Source organism: Manis javanica, chromosome 17 (genome assembly GCF_040802235.1).
Source record: "Manis javanica isolate MJ-LG chromosome 17, MJ_LKY, whole genome shotgun sequence".
NCBI lineage: Eukaryota > Metazoa > Chordata > Mammalia > Pholidota > Manidae > Manis > Manis javanica.
In genome coordinates this window covers 55,782,053-55,802,614 of record NC_133172.1, presented here as the reverse complement: position 1 = coordinate 55,802,614, position 20,562 = coordinate 55,782,053, and the positions used below count along the sequence as shown (strand labels likewise).

Sequence of the window (20,562 nt, the reverse complement as noted above, 5' to 3'; positions counted from 1 at the left end):
TTTTCAAGTGCTGATAAAATCCTACTCAAACACTGATGCATTCTTCGGTATGATCAAGTGAATGGCACAGCAGAGTTGGCCATTTATACTTAATAAGCCAGGAATTCCTACCAATCATCACAAAGTCAGCAAGGGCTCTGACGTCAAACTCTCATAAGATGCTACATGATGCATGCGTTTAAATTTTAACAGTTTCCCTTCTTTTCCTGCTCCCCCCGCCCCAAGATTAATATATCGATTTTTCTTCCTTGGCTGCGACAATAAAAAACTTGTCTTTTTTTTCTTCTTTCATCTAATTCTTTTCTAGATGAAGCTACTATCTGACCTCCAACTAAAAAAAAAATCTAAAATGTTTCCTTTTGTATCAAAGACAAGTCAATGCCTAAAACGAGTTATTTAGAAAGGTCTTTTTAGGACAAAGTCACAGATATTATGGGAGTCTTTTGAGGATATCTGCGAACCAGACAGCTAGGAAAACACCAAACTAACTTCAGTAATTCCGATCGCCTCGCCTCCCATTCCCAGAATGACTATAGTTTATTAAGTGCCTGCAATACTGAGCAGACGATTCCCTGGGCGCTCTGCACTTCCCATCTTTAAAAACTTGGCAAAGTAGGAATATCGTCCATGTTTCATAGATGTGCAACAGGAGTTCAGAGGAGGAAAGGGACTTAGCCCGAGTCACTCAAATGGCATGCAGTTTCGAAACTAGGTCACGTCTGCTTCCCTAGTCAGTATTCCTTCCCCTGCACCCCGCTGCCTCTCCAGGTAGAAACTTGCTACCTATCAAGCTTCCCCTGACTGTCAGCAGAGTTATTTTCAGCCACGGTACAATTTCACCATGCGGAAGCCAGGTTCATCAAATGAGATCGCATAGAAAAGCTCTGAAAAGTTGTTACTACCATTAAAGGAAGATCTGGGGAAATTTTGCAAGACCCAAATAACCAAATGTGCCTGTTATCTCGGGACTCACCCATCATTGTAAGCTGGCCAGCTTTGAGATTTCTGGGGCGCTCCCTCCCTAAATAAGGTATTAAGCAGCAGCACCCATGATTTGAGTTGTAGCCGGTATAACAGATAAGATGTATGTTTGAAAGTTTTTCATGAAGCAAACTGGGGAGTTGAGCTAACTTCTTTGTCATAAATTTCCTTTTGACCACAAGATTGAATATGTACTTAAAGTAATAGACATTCTGAGATAAATTAACTTCTAAGAGAAAGGGACATTTTGAAAATTAAATTATACCCCATGAATCAAGCAATCAATTAGCAATCAATATATATGCAATAGTTACACACAAGATGAAAAAGCATTTCATAAAGAATACACATGGCTGAACATAAGAGCTGATCAATCTAATAATCAGAGAGATGAAAATTTCACTGATACTTTTTTTTTAAATGCTAATTGCCAAAGTTGGCAAGGGTACAGGGCAAATGGACAAACTGGTACAGGCTTCCACGGGTGTGAATTGACAAAACAAATCAAGATGTTAAGGTTAGGAAACAAATCCCTTGATTCAGCAATTCCACTTCCAGAAAGTGAAACTATGGAACAGTCACGGATGGGTACAAGCACTTAATTACAAAATGTTCATCTCTCTTCCATAGCTATCGAAAAGCTGAAATCTACCCAAATGCACCACAGTGGGAGAATGGTTAGGACCATATAATAAAATACTGTGCAATCACTTAAGATGTTGTAGAGTATTTAGCGGCAGGGAAGGATGCTCACAATCCAGAGTTAAATAGAAAAATCACAAAAGAAAGGAAGGGAAAAATGCTTAGAACTGTATATGCTAAATATGAAGTTATTTCTGGCTGGTAAGAATTAGGAGTAATTTTTTTTCTTATCTGCATTTATTTTTACTTATCTGCATTTTTCTAAGTTTCCCATCAGGAATATGTTTATAACAGTAACAAATAATCTTAAATTACTGAAATGAGAAGGCATGTGAAGTTAATCTAGCCTAGCACCTGGCATACACGTGAGCTTGACAGATGCCAGCTCTCATTCCCCCACAATTCCTCCCTATGCCACCTATTTGTACAATACCACCACAGAGGAATTCAGTAGATAAAGTGTCAGTTACTAATCCACGACCGCACAGCAGTGCAGAGATCACATGTCCCTCGGCCCTCCCCAGGACACCACGCCCAGCACACAGCCTGGCACACAACAGGCTTTCATAGATTTGTTAAAATTGATTTGTTGATGTCAGACAGGCTTAGGAAGAGCATGGTCAGGACTGTGCACTTTCTTCAGAACAAGAAGGCAGCGACTAGGAAGGAGAGGGCCAGGGCATGGAGTCTGAAGTTCTCTGCTCTAGTTCCGCAGGCACCACTGCTCAAGAGCTGTGGGTTCTCAGGCAAGTCACCTCATTCCTCTGTGCTTTCATTCTGATACCATTTCAAGATAGCTGTGAGCACCACGGTGAGAATTAAGACAACATACATAAAATCTTCATAAATTCTAAAGTGCTATCAATGTAACACTACAGTGATAAACACTACTCTGGAATAATTAAGTACACTTCACTGGTAAGGGTGAAAATGAAAAATACTTCATCAGTTCTAACTTCAGTTTCCATTCAGCTACACAAGCAACTTCTCCGATTCTGATTTTGTTCCTCTTTACATGAGATAACCTGTTCATAGGAAAGGTCTGGCTCCAGTCACCTGGCTGGTCACCCCTACAACCTAGGGAGAAAAAATGTAAATACTGGAATCTGGGTTTCCTTCCCCAGCCCCACCTCACTCGCATAACCACAGTCTCTTACACACTCTTGTTCTCACGAGCATACAATCTTAGATCTCCTCTCAGAGTCGAGCGAGGGAAACACGATTTGCTTTCAGAGAGAGTATGATCTGAATACGGCTTGTAACGAGAATAATCCAGAAAACCTAGTGAACAAGGAACCATCAGCTTTGAAACACTTGGATTCAAACCGTGTCATACAGCTCATTACCTAGGAGGACAGTTCCTATTTGTCCCGTTTAGTAAAGCTTGTGTACAGGCTGGCACTTCATCAAATGGAGTGTTATTTATGAAGCCAAAGGAAGGTAATAAGTTTAGGCAAGCACTCTGGCTTTTGGAATTTGTTTTTTAGTCCACCTACCAAGACTTAATACGAGAGATCTTTGCAAGAAGGCAGTCCTACTGAACCCCAAATGTTACCCTGGAAAAGGCTGAGGACTCACACCACAACAGTTTGTGTAAATGCTACAAAAAACAAGAAAGGACATGAGCTGCGTCATAAGCAATGGTCAAGGGGGTTTCACCTGTCAGCATGTCTTTTATAAAATCTATAATAATTCCCAGAAGAGCCATCTATTTTAACAACTTTATTTTGATAAACAACAAACACAGCTGTACATGAATAACTATAAAGTATCTTGACTCTTGCAAAATAGTTTTGCAATGTTACAAGTATATTCACAATGCTTTCAGGCTCTTTCATTTTGAGGAGACAAAAAGTTGCTGAGAAAAATAACTAATAAAAGTACATAATATAGCATATTCATTTTGCCCCTTTTAAATTTAGAAATAAGTAGTTTTATAAAGCTGCAAGTGTTCTCTTTTCTGGGCCAAATTTCTGTTTGAGCTGAAGCATGCGATTTAATGGGTTGCTTGTAGAACAAAAATAAAAATCACCCTCCTTAAGATCTTATCTGAGAAGAGTACTGGGTATCTGCTTTGTATTAAGTATTTGGTTTAATATCACCTCACTTATTTAAGAAATGTATATACTAAGCCCAAAAGGATTCATTTTCTTTTAGTATAAGAAAATATCAATAAACAATCTAATTACAATAAATTACATAACACTGGGTGAGGCTGGGTGGCAGGGGCAGGGAGACCCTATATTCTTAGAAAATACTGTAAGATCACCAAGACATTCTAAATGAACCTTAAACAGAAGCATTAATATTTAAATATTACTGTTTCCACTTAGGAAAAAAATCACATTATTGATAGGGCAGCACACTCAAAACCAATAATGTCATGAAAACACATGCCCTTGTGTAATTTGGCAGAACAGGCTGCTCCCTGAATACAATGGACCTTTTTATTGAATGGATCTCTTCACCCTTGGCATTTTACACCAAAAAAAAGGGGGGGGGGGAGAAAATGAAACAAACATGACACTGGTACAGTCTCCCCTTGGAACTTTTTCACCGAGAAGTACAAGACCAAAAGGATACACTAGAAAAGTAAAAAGCACTATTTAACAAAAACGAAAGCAGGACCTGCTGAGAGGAAGAAAACTAGAGATGCCACTGCTTTTGTTTCACTCTAGCAAAGCGCAACAGCGCCCTCTAGTGGAGGAAAAAAACAAATATATGAAAACATTTCCCCTTTAAGTTAGTGAATTTACAGAAAAGATGTAGAACTCTCATGACAACTACCACGTCACTGTATTACGTCAAAAAAATATCAATTTCTTTAAATTGGGTTTTAGGCAAAATAATTTCCAATTTTCAAACTTCATAAAACACTTGTAATCTCAGGCTAGAAATATTTTTTAATATTCTCCTTAAATTATGACTTTAAAACACTATGTCATTGAACTAATGGCTTGTATGACCCTCGTTTGTTATGCTGGCACTGTAACAAATAAAATCTAAACCTAAATGCAAGTATGAAATTCAACTGATCACACATAAAAGTTTTACTTGAGATCAGGTATATATTATTTACGTAATATGTACATTATATAATTTACATATGTTTTAGTTTTAAATAAGCTTTTTACATGTGATTGCCAAATTATTAGATGAGGCACAATAGACTATTTCAACTGGTCTCCTCTGGATCTATAGCTTCTCAAATACTCTTGATTATGTGATTTCCATGTATATTCAATGTCTGGGAATATTGAAATGTAAAATGTCTAATTCATAAGGTACTAATTTTCAATATATTTTTATTGAAGTAAAATTGACATACCATATCCTATTAGATTCAGGTGTATATCATCGTTATTCAATGTTTTTATACATTATAAACTGATCCCCATGGTAAGTAGTTATCATCTGTCATTGTACCAAGTTATTATTCTTGACTATATTCCCTATGCTGTGCATGACATCTCCTTGACTTGTTTTATAACTCAAAGTTTGTACTGCGTAACTCCCTTCGCCCATTTCACCAGTCCCCCAACCTCTCCCTGCTCTGACAACCCAACAGTTAGTTTCCTTTATCTGTGAGTCTGTTTCTGGGTTTTTTTAGATATATAAGTGAACTCATATGGTATATGTTTTACACTGTCTGATTTATTTCACTTAGCATAATGCCCTCTGGGCCCACCATGTTGTTCACAGCTTCTTTATACATTCATTTATCAGTGGACACTTAGGTCGCTTCCATATCTTGACTATTGTAAATAATACTGCAAAAAACATAAAGGTGCACCTTTCTCTTCTAATTGGTGTTTTCATTTTCTTTGGATAAATACCCAGAAGGAATTGACAGATTTTACAGTTCTATTTTTAAATCTTCTGAGGAACCTCCATACTGTTTTCCACAGTGACTGCAGCAATTTACATTCCCACCAACAGTGTAGGAGGGTTCCCTTTTTTCCACATCCTCACCAACAACTGTAACTTTTTGTCATTTAGATAATCGCCAGTCTGATTGGTCTGAAGTGGTACCTCACTGTGGTTCAGATTTGTATTTCCCTGATGAGGCTGAGAAACTTTCATTGTGTCTATTGGCCATCCGTATGTCTTCTTTGGAGAAACGTCTGTTCAAGTCCTCTCCCCATTTTTTTTAATTGGGTTAGCCACTTTTTTTCATATTAATTTGTGTGAGATCTTCATATATTTCGAGCATTAGGCCCTTTATTGGCTCTGATTTGAAAATATCTTCCTCCACGTGGTAGGTTGCCTTTTTGTTCTCTTGATGATTTCCTTCACTTCACAACAGCTTTTCGATTTGATGTAACCCTATTTATTTTAGCTTTCACTATCCTTGCCTGAGGAGACTGATCCAAAAGAAATACTCAAAGACCAATTTCAAAGACCTACTGTCTACCTATGAGTGCTTACATAAATTTTATGGTCTCAGGTCTTTAGTCAATTTTGAGTTCATTTTTGTATAAGGTGTTAAGATAGGGTCCAGTTTCGTTCTAGGATTTTTTCCAGTCCTGTCAAAAATCTCAATGGTTTCTCAGAACAAAATAATTTGAAAATAATTTTACTTACAATATATGGGTATATTTTAGCATAAGGAGAAGTGGTCACAAATGTTTTTAATTTAAAATGGGAGCTTAAATTCCTAAAAGGTTATTTAGATTATTTCAGAAATTTTTCCTCTACTTAATGAGCACCAGGTTCTTAAAAAGAAGATAAATGCCAAGATCCCACTAGGTTATAAGTCTTGTTGACAACTGGAAAGGAAATTGTAATCAGGTATTTAAGGACCCCAAATGTAATGATCCCATAATGAATATGTTTTAACCAAGAAAATGGCCTATGGGTGCAGATGAAGGGAGTGTTTTGGAATAACTGGGTAAAAAAAATAGGCAATGGCATGGTTTAGGCTCAAAGGCAAAATTTAGTACCATGAAGTGGAAAAGAAAACAAAGAACCAAACGAGCAAAGGAAGCTAGTCTAATTCATAACTGTGAAGTGTGGATTTAAAATCTTAATACACTTTTCTTACATTACTGTAGAACTGGTAGGATTTACATCAGATATGAATTCATCATAGTGACGATTTGTAGGCTAAAAGAATATGGCAACTATACATCTCACTATAATTTCAACACATGATTTAGGAACAAGACCCCAAGCTTAAAAGGGCTAAGTCAAAACAACCAATTTCGACATTATATTATAACAGCATTTTAGGATTCCCACGTGGAAATCTGATACCTTCATTTTGTTTCAAGGAGAATTTAGGGGTTATTCAATAGTTTAAGCATGTACTTTTTGTATCTCAAAATATACAAAATTTTATATTGAAGTGTTCATATAAGTATACCACACACACACATAAATACACACAGACACATTAGTATACATGCACACACACAATTAGAAACCTTATGGAGGTGATTATATAACATAAAAACCAATAGAAAATTGTAGCATCAGGGAAAAAATACATTTTACTGGTATACACCAAAGTAGCTAGCTTATATTTGTTCAGAGAAAAAAAGTTTTGTTCTTGTTAATGGAGTCCTCTGGCTCAAAAATCAAAACCAGGCCAGGCTATTCTAGAAATAAAGTTATGATATTTGATGCAGCCAGTGTCAGGAAGGCTCAAAAGGTCAAAGGAACTTTCATCCTGACTAAACTCTGAAAGGGACTGAAAAATCAAATTTTAATCACTACTAGTTTAAGATTGGAAGTTAACAAGGAAGTTTTATCATAATTACCATTGAACATTACAATGAAAATACCTAATTTGCTCATATTTGTTAATAGATTTTAAACAGATGTTTGACAAAGCCTGGATTTCACTTAAATCCAATGACAGTGATTCTGTCTGCTTGCTGCAACATCTGCACAAGTCCCAACAAATGCCCCCCTGACAGGAGACAGTGAACAAGGGAGGGACTGTCCCAAATTTAGGCAGTGAAGGGATCCCTCATTAGAAGGATCCTCTTTTGGTAAGCACGTGTCAGCCCAGATTCAAGAAGGCACTATTTTATACTGAAGTACTTATACGCAGAGCCAAATTAGCTTGACTGACAGGTTGAGTCTGGAGACGAAGCTATGGGATCTTCCATACTGGGAAATTCCCTAGCCTAAAAAATCCCCTCTCCTGAGACTTTGCAATAAGGTTTATACTCAATGATCACCATGTTGAAGCCACTTCCATTCATTTGTACCAAATCAGAGCCATCAAGCCACTAACTCCAGCCAGTCACAGAACTGCTGCCCCTGCCTGCTCAGCGCTAGGATGAGCACAAGCAGCAGGCAGCTCCTCCCTCGTCTCTACTGGTTCGCAGTTGGGACTGCGGGCTTCCCGGCCTCTTGATCTGCTAGTAGCAGCTCTGGGTGAAGAGATGGCTTCCCCCTGGATACTGAGATGCTGATCTCCACAGAGAGAGGTCCAAGCTACAGCTTTCAATCTACAAAGTTCTTCGGGTTCAGAATGCTGGTTAAACAAAGGTCAAGGAAAGAAGAGTGTTAGTTTCTCAAGAAGCAACATCCTAATGCTTGCACAGCTCCCTAAAAAAGGGGAAAACAGAGCTGGGGCAAGGGGTACAGGATACTGGGGGAGTGCCCCCAACAGTTCCATATCACGTGCTGTCACAATCCTCCTGTGGCATCCAATTCATCTAAACTTTATCTAGATTGTAGCTTAGAGAATATTGGGCGATCTTACGTTGGAAGGGATTACACCATCTAACGCAGGGGCCGGCACACTTTTTCCATAAGGAGCCAGAGAGAAAGTATGTTGGCTTTCCAGGCCATACGGCTGTCGCTGCCGCAATCACTGAATTTCGCTGTTAACACAAAAGCAGCTACAGGCAAAGTGGAAATAAATGGGTGTGGCTATGTTCCGATAAAACTTCACTTACAAATCAGCCACTAAATCAGATTTCACCCATGGGCCAGTTTGCAGACCCCCTAACCTAGACAGCTGAATCCAGTCAGCAGCCATATCTGGTTACAAGCTTTAAGTGTAAAAACAGAGATTTCATGAACTCATTTGTGATGCTTTATTCTGACATTTCCTCAGAACCCTTCTCCTGTCTTCCATGATCACCCTGATGTTTTTCAGTTGAATTAAGTAGGAGTCCTTCCAATTGTCTTAGTAACATAAAACACCAAAAATCTAAAATACAGCTATCACATACATCTGGGGGAGAAGACGAGAGAGAACCTGCTTGGAGGCCACTTCGAAGGGAGCGGTGCCTTGGTACAGTCCTGAGGCTCACCAAGGACAGGTGTCCCTCTCCGCACCTGACTGACCCCTTCTACAGCAGAGAGAGCCTCCTCCCCAGGGGCAATTCCAACAAAGAGCAGCCTTGTGGGGAATTTAGAAATGCAGAAGTCACCTGAAGTACCTTACTTGTGAATCAGCCTTTGTAAAGCAAATTAGGTCACCTCTGTCTTTAGTCAAGAGTCTGTCAGTCTCAAAATCCATACCAGTGTGTTTTGTTCCCGCCCACTCTGCTTCAAAGAGAACATTCACAAGGATAAAGACTGGACAGTTAATATCAAGAAAGTAGGTTCCCTTGAGTGGCAAAAGGAAAGTGAACCCCAACACTATCAAAGCTTGGACAGAAGATGACTCGTGAATGCCCAGAAGTCTTGGAAATGAAGATGCCCGATTCATTCCTCATTCACTCATTTCAATTGAAATGGGCAGAAATAAAGTAGATAGCAATTTATACACGGACACGTTCATAGTTCAGCAGAAGGAAGGACTTTATCTAGCAGCCACAGCCTGCTTGGGCAAGGACACTTTCTAAGGCAGCCACGCAGTTACAAAATCTAACTTAGTTACAACGGACAGCTAAACAGCCGCATGCCTATCTTCAGCCTCCTTTCTTTAAGCCTGATATCACTGCTGCATTGCAGAAGTTATTTGCAAGGATTTGACTGCCTGGAATTTTCAGGACAATCTTATTTCAAAACTTAAGAATGAAAATCTTCAGCACTCACCTAACGTACGCTTCTCTAGAGAGCAGAGAGGAAATGGGTGAGGTGGCAATGCTGAAGGCCATTTCTGAGGGAAGACCACAGCCGGGGAAACTGCGGTGGAGGGGCGGTGGGGTTAAATAGGAAGAGCTGGTTGCTCTAAAGACCTTCCCCGGCATGCCTTCCATCCTGACCTTTACACTGCGCCACCACTTCCAGCTAAAGCACAGACACCGGCTTGCGGTGGCCACAGAATGGACTATGGACGTCAGGAAGGAAAAGCCTTCAAAGGGAGGCGGGAGCTGTGAAGAGCACAGGGCTTCCTCAGGAAGGTTGGAGGTCCACTCCAGTCAACAGCACATTTATTCTCGATGCTTCAGAATCTCCTTCTCCTTTCTGATAATAAGTAAATATCCAATTAAACACAGCTCTTTGAATATTCTGAACCAACTCCATTAGCCCTGGATTACAATGTCATAAACCTGATGCTGCCAATCTTTGGCCATATCCCAAGGTCTGCTACCTAGTGTCAGAGAAAAGTGTGAACACTTAGCAGAAAATCAGCAGTTACATACCTTACTAATTAAAGGGAAAAATTAGCCATAATATTAAGGGAATGAGATAGTCTGGTTAATTTTTTGGTTAACTGAGTATTAAACAGATATTTCACTGGGGTCCTTAAGTTCTTATTTTTCCTTAATATTAATCCACACCCTCACATAACAGTAGTCTATGCCATCAACAGCACATTATTTCTTGGACGACTGAAGACCCAGCCACCATTTTTCATGTAGCATCATCAGTTTTGACATCAATGATGATTATACAGAATTTACCACAATACAGAAGTTCAGAAAATTGGACTGCACATAATCCGAGCCAGGATGAGGCTTGACAGTTGATTTTAAATAAATCCCGTTCAGTTTTTTATAAAATTCCATTTGTTTCCGTGCCTTCGTGGACAAGGGCAATCAAGAGTTCTGCTCTGCGACTACAGATCGTTAGATTTCAGGCCCTTTACTATACAATAACTGATACCCTAAGAGAGCATTTTCACTCTTGTGCGTGCCCCAGTGATGCCAGGGAATGGGAATGTTTCTAGAGGTTCAAGAAGGGGTCACTGAAAATTAAGACACAGAAAGGGCAGAGTACAGGCAATGCACAGGGGTGAGGAGACACCGCTTATGAAAAAGAAGGCCGACGTGGGAGTTGGGAGGGGTCAAAAGGACAGTGAGAACTTGCCAGAAGGCAGCCAAATGCAGTTCCATTTTTTGTCTTTGAATTAATCTGAAGATGCATATCCTTACTCAAAGCAGTTATTCCTACAGATTCAGATATTGATGTAAATGGACCAAAACAAAATAAGATTAAAGCCACGTGGAGAACTCTCCTGCACAAGCCCCAGGATACCAAAGGAAAGGCACCTCTCCAGCCATCTCCCGCAGGGTGGCCACTGTGGTTAAACCCTGGCAAGTAAGAGGGTTAATTTAGAGGCTATGACAGGTTTAATTTTCCAACTTGATAAAGAATAAGATCCTGCTCCCAAGGGAAAATGATATTCCCAGTGACCAAATGAAACCTACAGTACCCTTTATTCCAAAGTCAAGAGACTGTTGTTCCAATATTCCATTACCAACCAATTTTGGTTCGGATGACCCAGGTAATTGGAGTATGCCCATACACCACACTGACCAAGTCAGAAACCCTTAGAGCCCGTGTCTCTAATCCTTGAATACCAAAAGAAGTGCCATCTTTTGCTAAGTGTTCAGCTTTCAGAGAATTCAAGGTCAGCCCCTTCACAGCTTCCCATGATAACACTGGGATTTTAAAAGAGGCCAGGATTTTAATGAAATGATAGATGAAAAGGCTGTAAGTACATTTTTAAATTAGAGAAACACTATGCAAAATTCCATCATGGTTAGAGTTAGGTGGATTTCATTACGGCAATGGCATAAAACAATAACCCCACCAGCAACTATAAAGCATGGCCTACCTATTCCTGAATTTGCTCCAGTCACTATGACCACTTTGCCAGTGAAGTCCCGGCCCTGCAGTATTTCCATGGCGGTGGTGCTGCCGTCATATTTCTGTCTGGTGGTCGGCTTTGTCGGGTTATCATCCACAGTAAATGCCAGTCTTGGGTCCAAATAGGTAGTTCTTTTATTTATATGGCTGCAAAGAAAAGGAGAAGGCAGTGAACCCACAGTAGTGAACAGAGGCATTTATAACAATAAGGCAGTCTTACAGTTTAGGCTGGACAAACCCCACTTTTCATGTACTAAAAATGGCTTCTTCTTAACCTCGGAAAGAACTGAGGTCCATTTAGTCTACCTTCTGGCCTACGGAAGGATTACATTCCTGCCTGGAAAGATAGTCATCAAGTCCTTTCCTTCATAACTGCCTGTAAAATACACTTTACAATAGGTGTTGCCTTGTATCCTTAGATCTCAAAAAAGGAGAAGGCTTATGTTTTTTTGTTTTAATTTATGTAAACATGGCTACAAGATCTGTCAGGTCCTCTTTTCAGTAGATGTCAAATCTCTTAGCCTGTGCAAGGGCATAGGCCTGGTAAAGAAGAAAAAAACCTTAAAATGATAAACGTCTTAATGTTAAATATGAACCTGGCCAAGTGTTAAAATTTTAATGATGTTCATTTTAAGACTGTATTCATACCTTCTACAAGCACCGGAGTTGACCTAATTCTTGCAGAAACAATATTAAAATATATTGGTACATATGGATTAATAGATTCCTTATGTAACAGAATTGTTTACATTTTAAATGTACTCTTGGGATTTGAGATAAAGATCTCAAAATATCTTAAAAATTATTAAGAACACTCCAGAAACAGAGAATTCATGATTTAAAATGTATTTGTATTATATGTGTGTGTGTAAAATTACATATAGTTTAAAATCTATACTCATCACCCTATAAATACTAAGACCCAAGAATATCCCAACTTGGATTTTAATTATTCCTGTGGCTACCAGATAAGCACTTTGATTCCAGTGTTATCCAGAGACATAGTGCAATGCTGTTCTAGAGCTGGTTCACACTGGCTTGCAAGAGCCCGACATGCTTATCTCTTCTCAACTTCATCTGGGTAGCTTGAAATAAGCTGTGGTGCAGGTATGTATACCATGAGAATGAATCTGGCCTCTCCCCCTAGAGAGCTGGCTGTTAAGCATAACAGACTCAGAGAGGTAAGGTAGGCTAGCCAGGGCAGCCAAGTGCCAGCTTGCCTCCCGTAGGGCATTTTGGGTTTTGAATGAGCTAATACTACAGGTGTAAGTGATCAGAATCATGCCTGGCTGATGTTACGTGCTAGACAGTTACTATTGCTGTTTCTTATTGGAAATTATTCTAAAGACAGTTTTACAGACAAGGATGCTCAAAACATTAGTGATAAGTATAGATGCCCATTAATGGGAATTTAACATCAATGTCCAATAGGTAATTTGATAAACTATAAATCTGTACAAAACAGTACTCTATAGTTATTAAACATCATCTTCTTCAAAATACATAAGGATATGAGAAAATGCTCACAAGATATTTATGTAGAAAAACCAGGTTACTGAACAGTTCACACAGTACATTCCTTAGTTTTTTTAAGGAAAGCATGTGTATAAAACAGAGACTAGAAGAATAAATTCAGAAAGCTTCAAAAGTCCTTTTGATAAGACTACAGTTATATTCTATGTCATATTTTCTTAATGCGCATTTACAATAAAAAAATGCTATTAAAAAGCAAAATGGCTCAGAAGAGTTCCTATGTAGACACTTACTCAACAAAAAAGACTTGTCCGTTCTCATCAGTTTCTTGCTCCCAACCATACGGCAAATCTGAAATGCAAGAAAGACAGGATGATGCTTTTGATGAGCCCCTGACCGCTTGGTCCAGTTGACACGACTCTCCTTGAAAGAACGCACAGGGTGCATCCCTGCGTAGAGCAGGCACCTGGCACCACCTGCGCACGGATTTAGTGTGGCTCTTGACAATATTACAGGGCAGTTTAGTTTTTCTTAATATGCACGTGTCTCTTCAACTAGACCCTAAACTTCTTGAGGCAGGTACCTTCCTACACTTCTATTCCATGGATCACACACTCACTCAGAAGCACCTACAAGTCATGGCAGTCTTTACGGAATCCCATCAAACCCTGATTTGGTTCCATGGAGGAGACTAAGAACAATTTCAGGAACAGTGCAGCCACAGAAAAACCTAATGAGCTATGAGCCAAAGGCCCCGATTACTGTAATACTTTTCTAAGACCATTAGAAACCATCCCCACCACTCCGCCCCAAGAGCTCATCACCTCCTTCTGCTGAACCCTACGAGCAACTCAGAGTCCAGTTCCTCGATGGTCCCCTGTCAGAGAGCCTTCCCAGAATGACACAGTGACCTGCCACCTCTCTGACAGTGACAGTTTTCCTATCTAATGAGTGCTTTAAACACACAGCTCTTTGTTTCACGACAATAACATACAAACCTCCTGCTAGTCGTTTTCTTTTTCCAGTTTTTGGATGTTCCCATTGAGTCTTCTCTTCAGTGTGACTGTTGGAAAAAAAAAAATCCGCAAAACAGTAAGTAAAAGTTACACTCTGAAAAATTAATCAATTACTCAATTACATGTTTTTCTCTCCCAAATAATACTATCTCTCAAGCGTAGTAAAGACAGACATTCAGAAAAGAAATATTCAGAACATAAATGTTGCTCTTGGCATCAGATAAAATTCTCCTTGGAAGGAGCAGCAGCCTGCGGAAATCTCCTGAAAGCCGGTCCTCATAAGCCAGCTGTGAGAAGGAGGGTCGGGGAGGGGGCCTGGGACCCCCATTGTGGGTCCCCCCCTAGGAAGCTCACTGAATCATTCGAGACATTCAGAGAGGTGGTGTGCATGTTTTATTCCAGCACACACTGACAAACTTCGATGTGCTCTACAGTGCTGGTATTTAGGATCCATACATACAATACTAATATTTTTAAATGTCTGTTCTTTCCACATATAACTTCAAAGTCTTTTAAGCACTGTTTCCCAATTGCTCCCAAGAAGTAAGAGTACAGTAAGACAGCCCCAGAGGTAACCCAGCTGCACACCTTTGGTCAAGTTACTCAACTTCAGAGCCTCGATTTCCTCATCTGCAAAATGGAAATAATCCTACGACTGATCTCAGGGGAACACTATAAGGATACTGTATACAAAGGGCAGAACACAGAACATGGCACATAATCAGTTCTCTGAAGAGTTGGCAATCATTGTAAATAAATCAAATACACACATGAGTCTCATTTCTGCACCAAACTTAACATTTTATCTCAGAAGAGCACACAAAGTTTTAATTAAAATCATGAGCCAAAAGACAGGAGACACCTGTCAACAGGTGAGAACTATGAGGAAAACACAAAATGACTTAATCAGGGAAGCAGCTGGATGTTGCCAGAGGCATTCAAAGGAAGGTTGGGTTTCCATACTCATGCCAAAGGAGACAACAGTATTTAATCACTGACATCTAGATGGTAAAATTTGAGTATTCTGAATATTACCATAGGGAAGGGTAGTGTATCCCTATTATTTGAAAGAGACTAAATATAAAAAACATGAATTTGTTGAAAATGTTACAAGTCACAAGCAACGTCTTTCCAGGCACTGCTGGCTTCTGGTCTGTTTTTGCAAACTCCCAGTGGCAGGGCAGGGGCACTGAGGGCAGTGGACTCAAGAGGCCAAAGGCCTGAGCTGCTCTCTGCCTGTATTCAGTCAGGCAGTCTCCCTGGCCCCACACCGCCCTCACACTGCTGCAGGAAAGAGACATGCCTGTGACACTGACTGATGAACAAGTAAATCACTGTACGGCAGCTGTCAACAGGAAAAACAACTTCCCACCTGCACATGACCATCATCAAATCCTACGGGCGAAAAGCAAGGCCCTATGAGAGGAAGGCTCACAGCCCACAGCAGGCATACTGGGAGTAGAGGATACCCAGGCGTGCATCCAGGTGAACCCTCGGGCACCCAGCCCTGAGCATGGCCCACAGAAGGTGCCCAAATGCAAATGAAGGAATTAATAAATGTTTTCCAAAGGAGCTGTAAAACTCACTAGAACTTTTTCCTTCCTATCCTGAAAGACTTAGAAACAAAACAAACATTGTCAACCCATGTTCTTGACATTGACAGAAAATACCCAAGCCAGGCTTTCTTACCGTCAACAACCCTAACATTTGGGCCAGATGGTCCAGGGCTGCAGGGTCCACCCTGCAGCACTAGCAGCATCCATGGTTTTTACCTACTAGAGGCCAGTATGCCACCGGCGACAGCTGTGGCAGGGTCCCTGGAGGGAACCCAGGGCCTAACTGGAGTAAGATGAGTGTCATTTGGTAGTGAGGACTTCAGAGTCAGAGGGCCCATGTTTCCTGGCTCTCCCACTCACCAGCCACGTGCCCTTTAAGGGTTAACCGCCCCGTGCCTCAGTTTCCCCACGCATAAAAAGGGGATAATAGCACCTACTTCTTGGAGTTACAGAAGACTGAATGAGTTGACGTGTGAAAAACCAAGAATGGTGTATTTCACATAAAGTATTATTTTAAATAAATACTTACATATAAACATTAAAAGGTGTTTTTAATTGTAACCTAAAATGACTTTTTAATTAACAGAAAACACATGTCCCCAAAGTGCCATCTCATCCTCCCTTAAAGAGAAGCCCTCTTTCATTTTTTTCAACATGCTTTTTGTCATTTAAAGACATAATTAACAGTGATCTTAATTTAAACCAAAGGAATAAAAATTAAATTAAATTCATGCCACATTACATGGATATCTCTTTCAAGTATGCTCCTCTGAAGTTTTTTTGAAGTACAGTTACTTGAAGTGAGCTCAGAGATGCAGGGCCGGCACTGCGGACGAGGGAATCCTCTCCCCACAGGACAAGGCCCACTGTCCCTCTGGCTGCCAAGAGGCCTGGGCTTCCATCGCCGCCTCCTGGTTTGGGCAGAAGAGCTGCTCTGGGCCATGCCAGGGAGGGGAGAAGGGCCTGCCAGCTCTCTCTGGTGACAAATCTGTCCTCAGGGGTAAGAATGTCCTTTCACTGAGCATCCAGCCTGGTGGGCCCTGCAGCCAAGACATCTGTGCTTCTGAGGCTTATGAGACACCACGGGGCACCTGGGAAAGTCAGAGGGGCCAACAGAATCCACACAACAGCCGAGGGGCAAGGCTGTAGGAGGGGGGCTTCCGCAAGAGCCCAGACCTTGGGTACGGCCCTGATGCAAGGGGAGCAAGATCATTTGGAAAACGGAAGACTGGTAGAGCAGCTTCCTGACAGCCCATTAGCAGTTTCCCAGACCCCAAGAGGACAAGTGACCCTTCTAGAATCAGGAGTGGAAAGAAGGGCCAGGATGTTTTCAGAGACATATCGGTACCACTGAGTTCCCTGGCCATGGGCTCCCCAAAACCTCACAGAGAAGCTGGCTGGGGGGTGCAGACCTATTTAGTGAAAGAAAAGCCCCAAGCCTGGACACCCTGGGATGCCATCAAGAAGGAAGCTGATGGGAAAAGCCACCCAATGAAAGGTAAGTGTGGATAAAATGAGAGTTCCTGTGGCCAGGATTCTCACCTGGCCATGGTTGACTAGCTCACTGCACACCTGTGGGCAATACATGGCTGTTGACTATATAAAAAGAGCTCCGCCCAGTGCTTTGGGCACGACATGGTGGTAGGGCTGCAAGGCTGCAGGAGAGCAGAGCAGAGGCTGGAGTGGTGGCAGCGCCGAGGACAGAGGCCCAGAGGATGGCTGTGTGGGATGACTGTGCAGAGAGGCCCGGAGGTCGGGTGTGTAGTGATGGCTGTGCAGAGAGGCTCGGAGGACGGCTCAGAGGCAGAGACTGGCTTGCTGCATACAGACTCGCTCTGAGTGAACGCGATTCTAGTGACTGACCTGCCACCTGGAAATAAAGTTGGGTATAACCCTTTCACCCCAAGAACGTTTTGCTGTCATTTTCTTTGGTCACATTGAATCCATAGCAAACTTGCCCGGGGCTGAAACCCATTGGTAAGACAGTAAGACACAGGGGGATACGTCAGGGTGAGCAAGGGGGCCTCCAGACCTGATTGATGCCAGGCTCCAGGCAAACTTGAAGGGAAGCCAGGGTGTCGAGGGCCAAGTGGCCAGAACAAGGAGAGGCCCCACGCAGAGGAGGGCTCCGAGAGCCAGGAAGGAGTCATGTACACCTCCACCTTCCTGGGGCCTGGCAAGCCACCTGCCCAGGCCCTGGGCAAATCCTCACTAGATGAATTTACTCATTACACATGTCTCCTGGGTGCTAATCACCGGGGAATAACGAGACGTTAAGGAAAAGCCCCTGCCTTCGTTAAGTTCACGATCTACGGGGGAAGAGCAGGAACAATGCCCCAGATGACCGCAGATGGGGCTACGTGCTACGAAGCAGCCAGCCAGGTGCTGCAAGAAGGGTGCCGGGGTGGCCTACAAGGGGAAGGTCTCTTGGGCAGTGACATTTAAGCTCAGCACTGAGGATGAACAAGCCCTTCATGCAAAGACCTCCGGGCAGAGGGAACAGCGGGTGCCCATTCAGGAGGTGCCCGGAGCACCAAAACGGCCTAAGGGCTCCCTGCTGCTAGAGCTGTCCCTTCAATTCTCCAGCACCAGAAATCATTTTTCAAAGACACAATCTGATATCACCTGCTGGCTCCAAGCCTTCAGCGGACCCCTGGGACTTGACAAAAGAGCCCCAGCTCCTCCACAAGACACAGAAGGGCCTCCATAAGCTGGGTCCCTTCTCCTCTGCCTCAGTCTTCATGCCCCAGCTACCACACCAGGCCTCCACTTTCAGTTTCCTCTACCTGGGCTGCCCGCTGACCCACCCGCCTCTACCTGTACTCTAAGGCACGGCTCGGGTGCCACCTCTCCCAGGACAACTCACCTGCGGTGCCCTCACCTGTCAACACCCACATGCTAGCAGGCTGCTGCCCACTACTCACTACATGTCACTCTGCCATCTAAGATCAGGCACTCATTAAGGGTGGCACCTGGATCTCATTCATCTTGGTATAACCAGCGCCCAGCAAAGAGCCTGATAAGATCCCAATGTGTCTTGAATAAACTCAACCATGGGTTTTTTTTTCTGTTTTTTTTCCAAACAAACCACCAAGACAGCAGTTCACAACCATGGGTAGCCTGGAACTGCCTGGGAAGATTTTACAACAGACTCATCGACGGCATAGGGCCCAAACCAATTAAATGAGAGTCTCTGGAGGCGGGGCCAAGGAAGAGGTATTCTTAAATTTTCCAAATGTTGAAAATCACTGATGTACACCCAGGCTTCTCAAAGCTGAGCGATAACCTGCCTCACCCGGAATGCCTAAAAAACACAGATTCCCCACAATGGCTGTCTTCTGCATGAGCGTCTCTGTGGAGACTTGAAATCTTTATGTCAGTCCTCAAGTGATTCTAATACTAGGCCAAGGAGGTGATGTCACAGCCTCAGAGAAAGCAGCAACGGCTAAGTTACGGGGCACTGAGTACTTACTACATCTGTGCTAAGTGCTTTAGGTACAGTGCCTGACCCAGAACTCTATCAACCCATTTTACAGATGAGAAAACCATGACCCAGAATTCTTACACTGGTCCAAAGTTAACACAGTAAGGCATGGGAGAATGGGTCAGCTAGTATTTACAAAACTTCCCTTGCAAACTACAGTGAAAGCTACGCTATATACAGACTTAGGTACATATATACACACACATATATATGTATACATACAGCTGTATTAGGACATTTGTTAAAATACATACTAAGTCCCCATCACAGACCCCCAAGGAGGGCGCTGGGCTTACGCGTTCTTTTCAGATTTTTTTTTTGGAGGAGGGAGTAAGGCTCATTTGCCATCATCGCTCCTTGCAGAGCTGCCTCCTGAACGGCAGAGGGCGCGCCTGGGCGCCGCCAGGTGACACCCCCCAGCTTGACCAGGCCCAGAAAGGTCCCTCCTCGGGATCCTGGAAGCCTTCCCTCCGAAGCTTTACCAACCACGGTCGCTTCGCCCAGCTGGAGCGCGGGCCCGCGCCGCGCCCGCACCTGAGGCCGTCAGGGATCCGGATGCGTCCCCCTCCAGGTGAGTCCCAGGCCCGGCGCCCCCCACGGCCCCCTTACTTTGCATAGTAAACCCAGCCGTCCTTGGTAGTTCTCTGTTCCCAGCCCGGGGGCAGCTCGTCCTCGCTGTCCGTGTCGTCCAGGCCCGCATAGCGCAGGGCTGCCATGGCGGCAGAGGAAGCGCTCGGTCACCCGCGCGCTCCGCCGCCCGCAGCCAGGTCTCCGCGCCTAGGAACTCACTCCCACTTCAACCGAGCGCCGCGCGCGCCTGGACCCAAACGCTCGCGCCTGCGCACTGCGCCGCCCAGAACCGTTCGGTCAACCGGGTAGCGGTTATCCAGTCTCCGGAGTTTCGCAGCCGCAGGCGTAAACGGGGCGGGGCCTGAAAGGGCTCGCGGTGACGGCACCAAGGAGGTTGCACTGCCGCTTGGTTGGAAGTAAAAGACGGCACCCGCTTTGTGGCTCTGGAAACGGGGTTGAGCTTCATCAACCTCACAGCCGCTGGGAAGGGGCGTGGACATCCAGTCACGGTCCAAGGCTCCGCCCATTGCCGGGTGACCCGTTATCACTTCCGCATTGTTCGGGCCAATCCTGCGGGAGCTCCAGCAAGTGGCATCCTGGGAAATGTGGTCCGGGCCTTGCCGGAATAGATCCTGGAGCGGAGGGACGAGGTTGGTGGTTTTCCGGCCTCTAACCTCTTTAGGGCATCCTGAAGAATGAATGTTCATGCTCAGAAGCCTTCCAGAGGGTTCCATCACCTAGGCTGGCCAACAAGTTCCGTTGAGCATGTAAACTCAACGTGAAAAAATGTGGGAAAAGTGCAAATTCCAATTCAGCGTTACAGGGATATCTATTG

General features: G+C 43.1%; 1 protein-coding gene and 1 long non-coding RNA gene across 6 annotated transcripts in view; one reads left to right on the top strand and one right to left on the bottom strand.

Moving 5' to 3' along the window:
• WWOX (WW domain containing oxidoreductase) overlaps positions 1-20,151 on the bottom strand; it is a 901,165-nt gene extending 881,014 nt beyond the window's left edge. For 2 of the 5 annotated variants that reach the window (XR_012126881.1, XM_073226548.1), the window contains exons 1-4: positions 19,767-20,144; positions 14,100-14,164; positions 13,395-13,452; positions 11,597-11,775 (exon numbers count right to left, since the gene is read on the bottom strand). Coding sequence is in view for 4 of the 5 variants with exons in the window: in XM_073226548.1 (XP_073082649.1) it covers positions 11,597-11,775; positions 13,395-13,452; positions 14,100-14,164; positions 19,767-19,873 (409 nt within the window). In the remaining variant the exon portion in view is untranslated. Of the gene's footprint in view, positions 1-11,596; positions 11,776-13,394; positions 13,453-14,099; positions 14,165-19,766 lie in introns of all 5 variants that reach the window. The other 3 variants (XM_073226546.1, XM_073226547.1, XM_073226545.1) reach the window with 3 other exon arrangements.
• LOC118967535 (uncharacterized) overlaps positions 19,396-20,562 on the top strand; it is a 30,932-nt gene continuing 29,765 nt past the window's right edge. Inside the window, exon 1 of the long non-coding RNA XR_012126891.1 lies at positions 19,396-19,728. This is a non-coding gene — a long non-coding RNA (uncharacterized lncRNA). The remainder of the gene's footprint in view (positions 19,729-20,562) is intronic.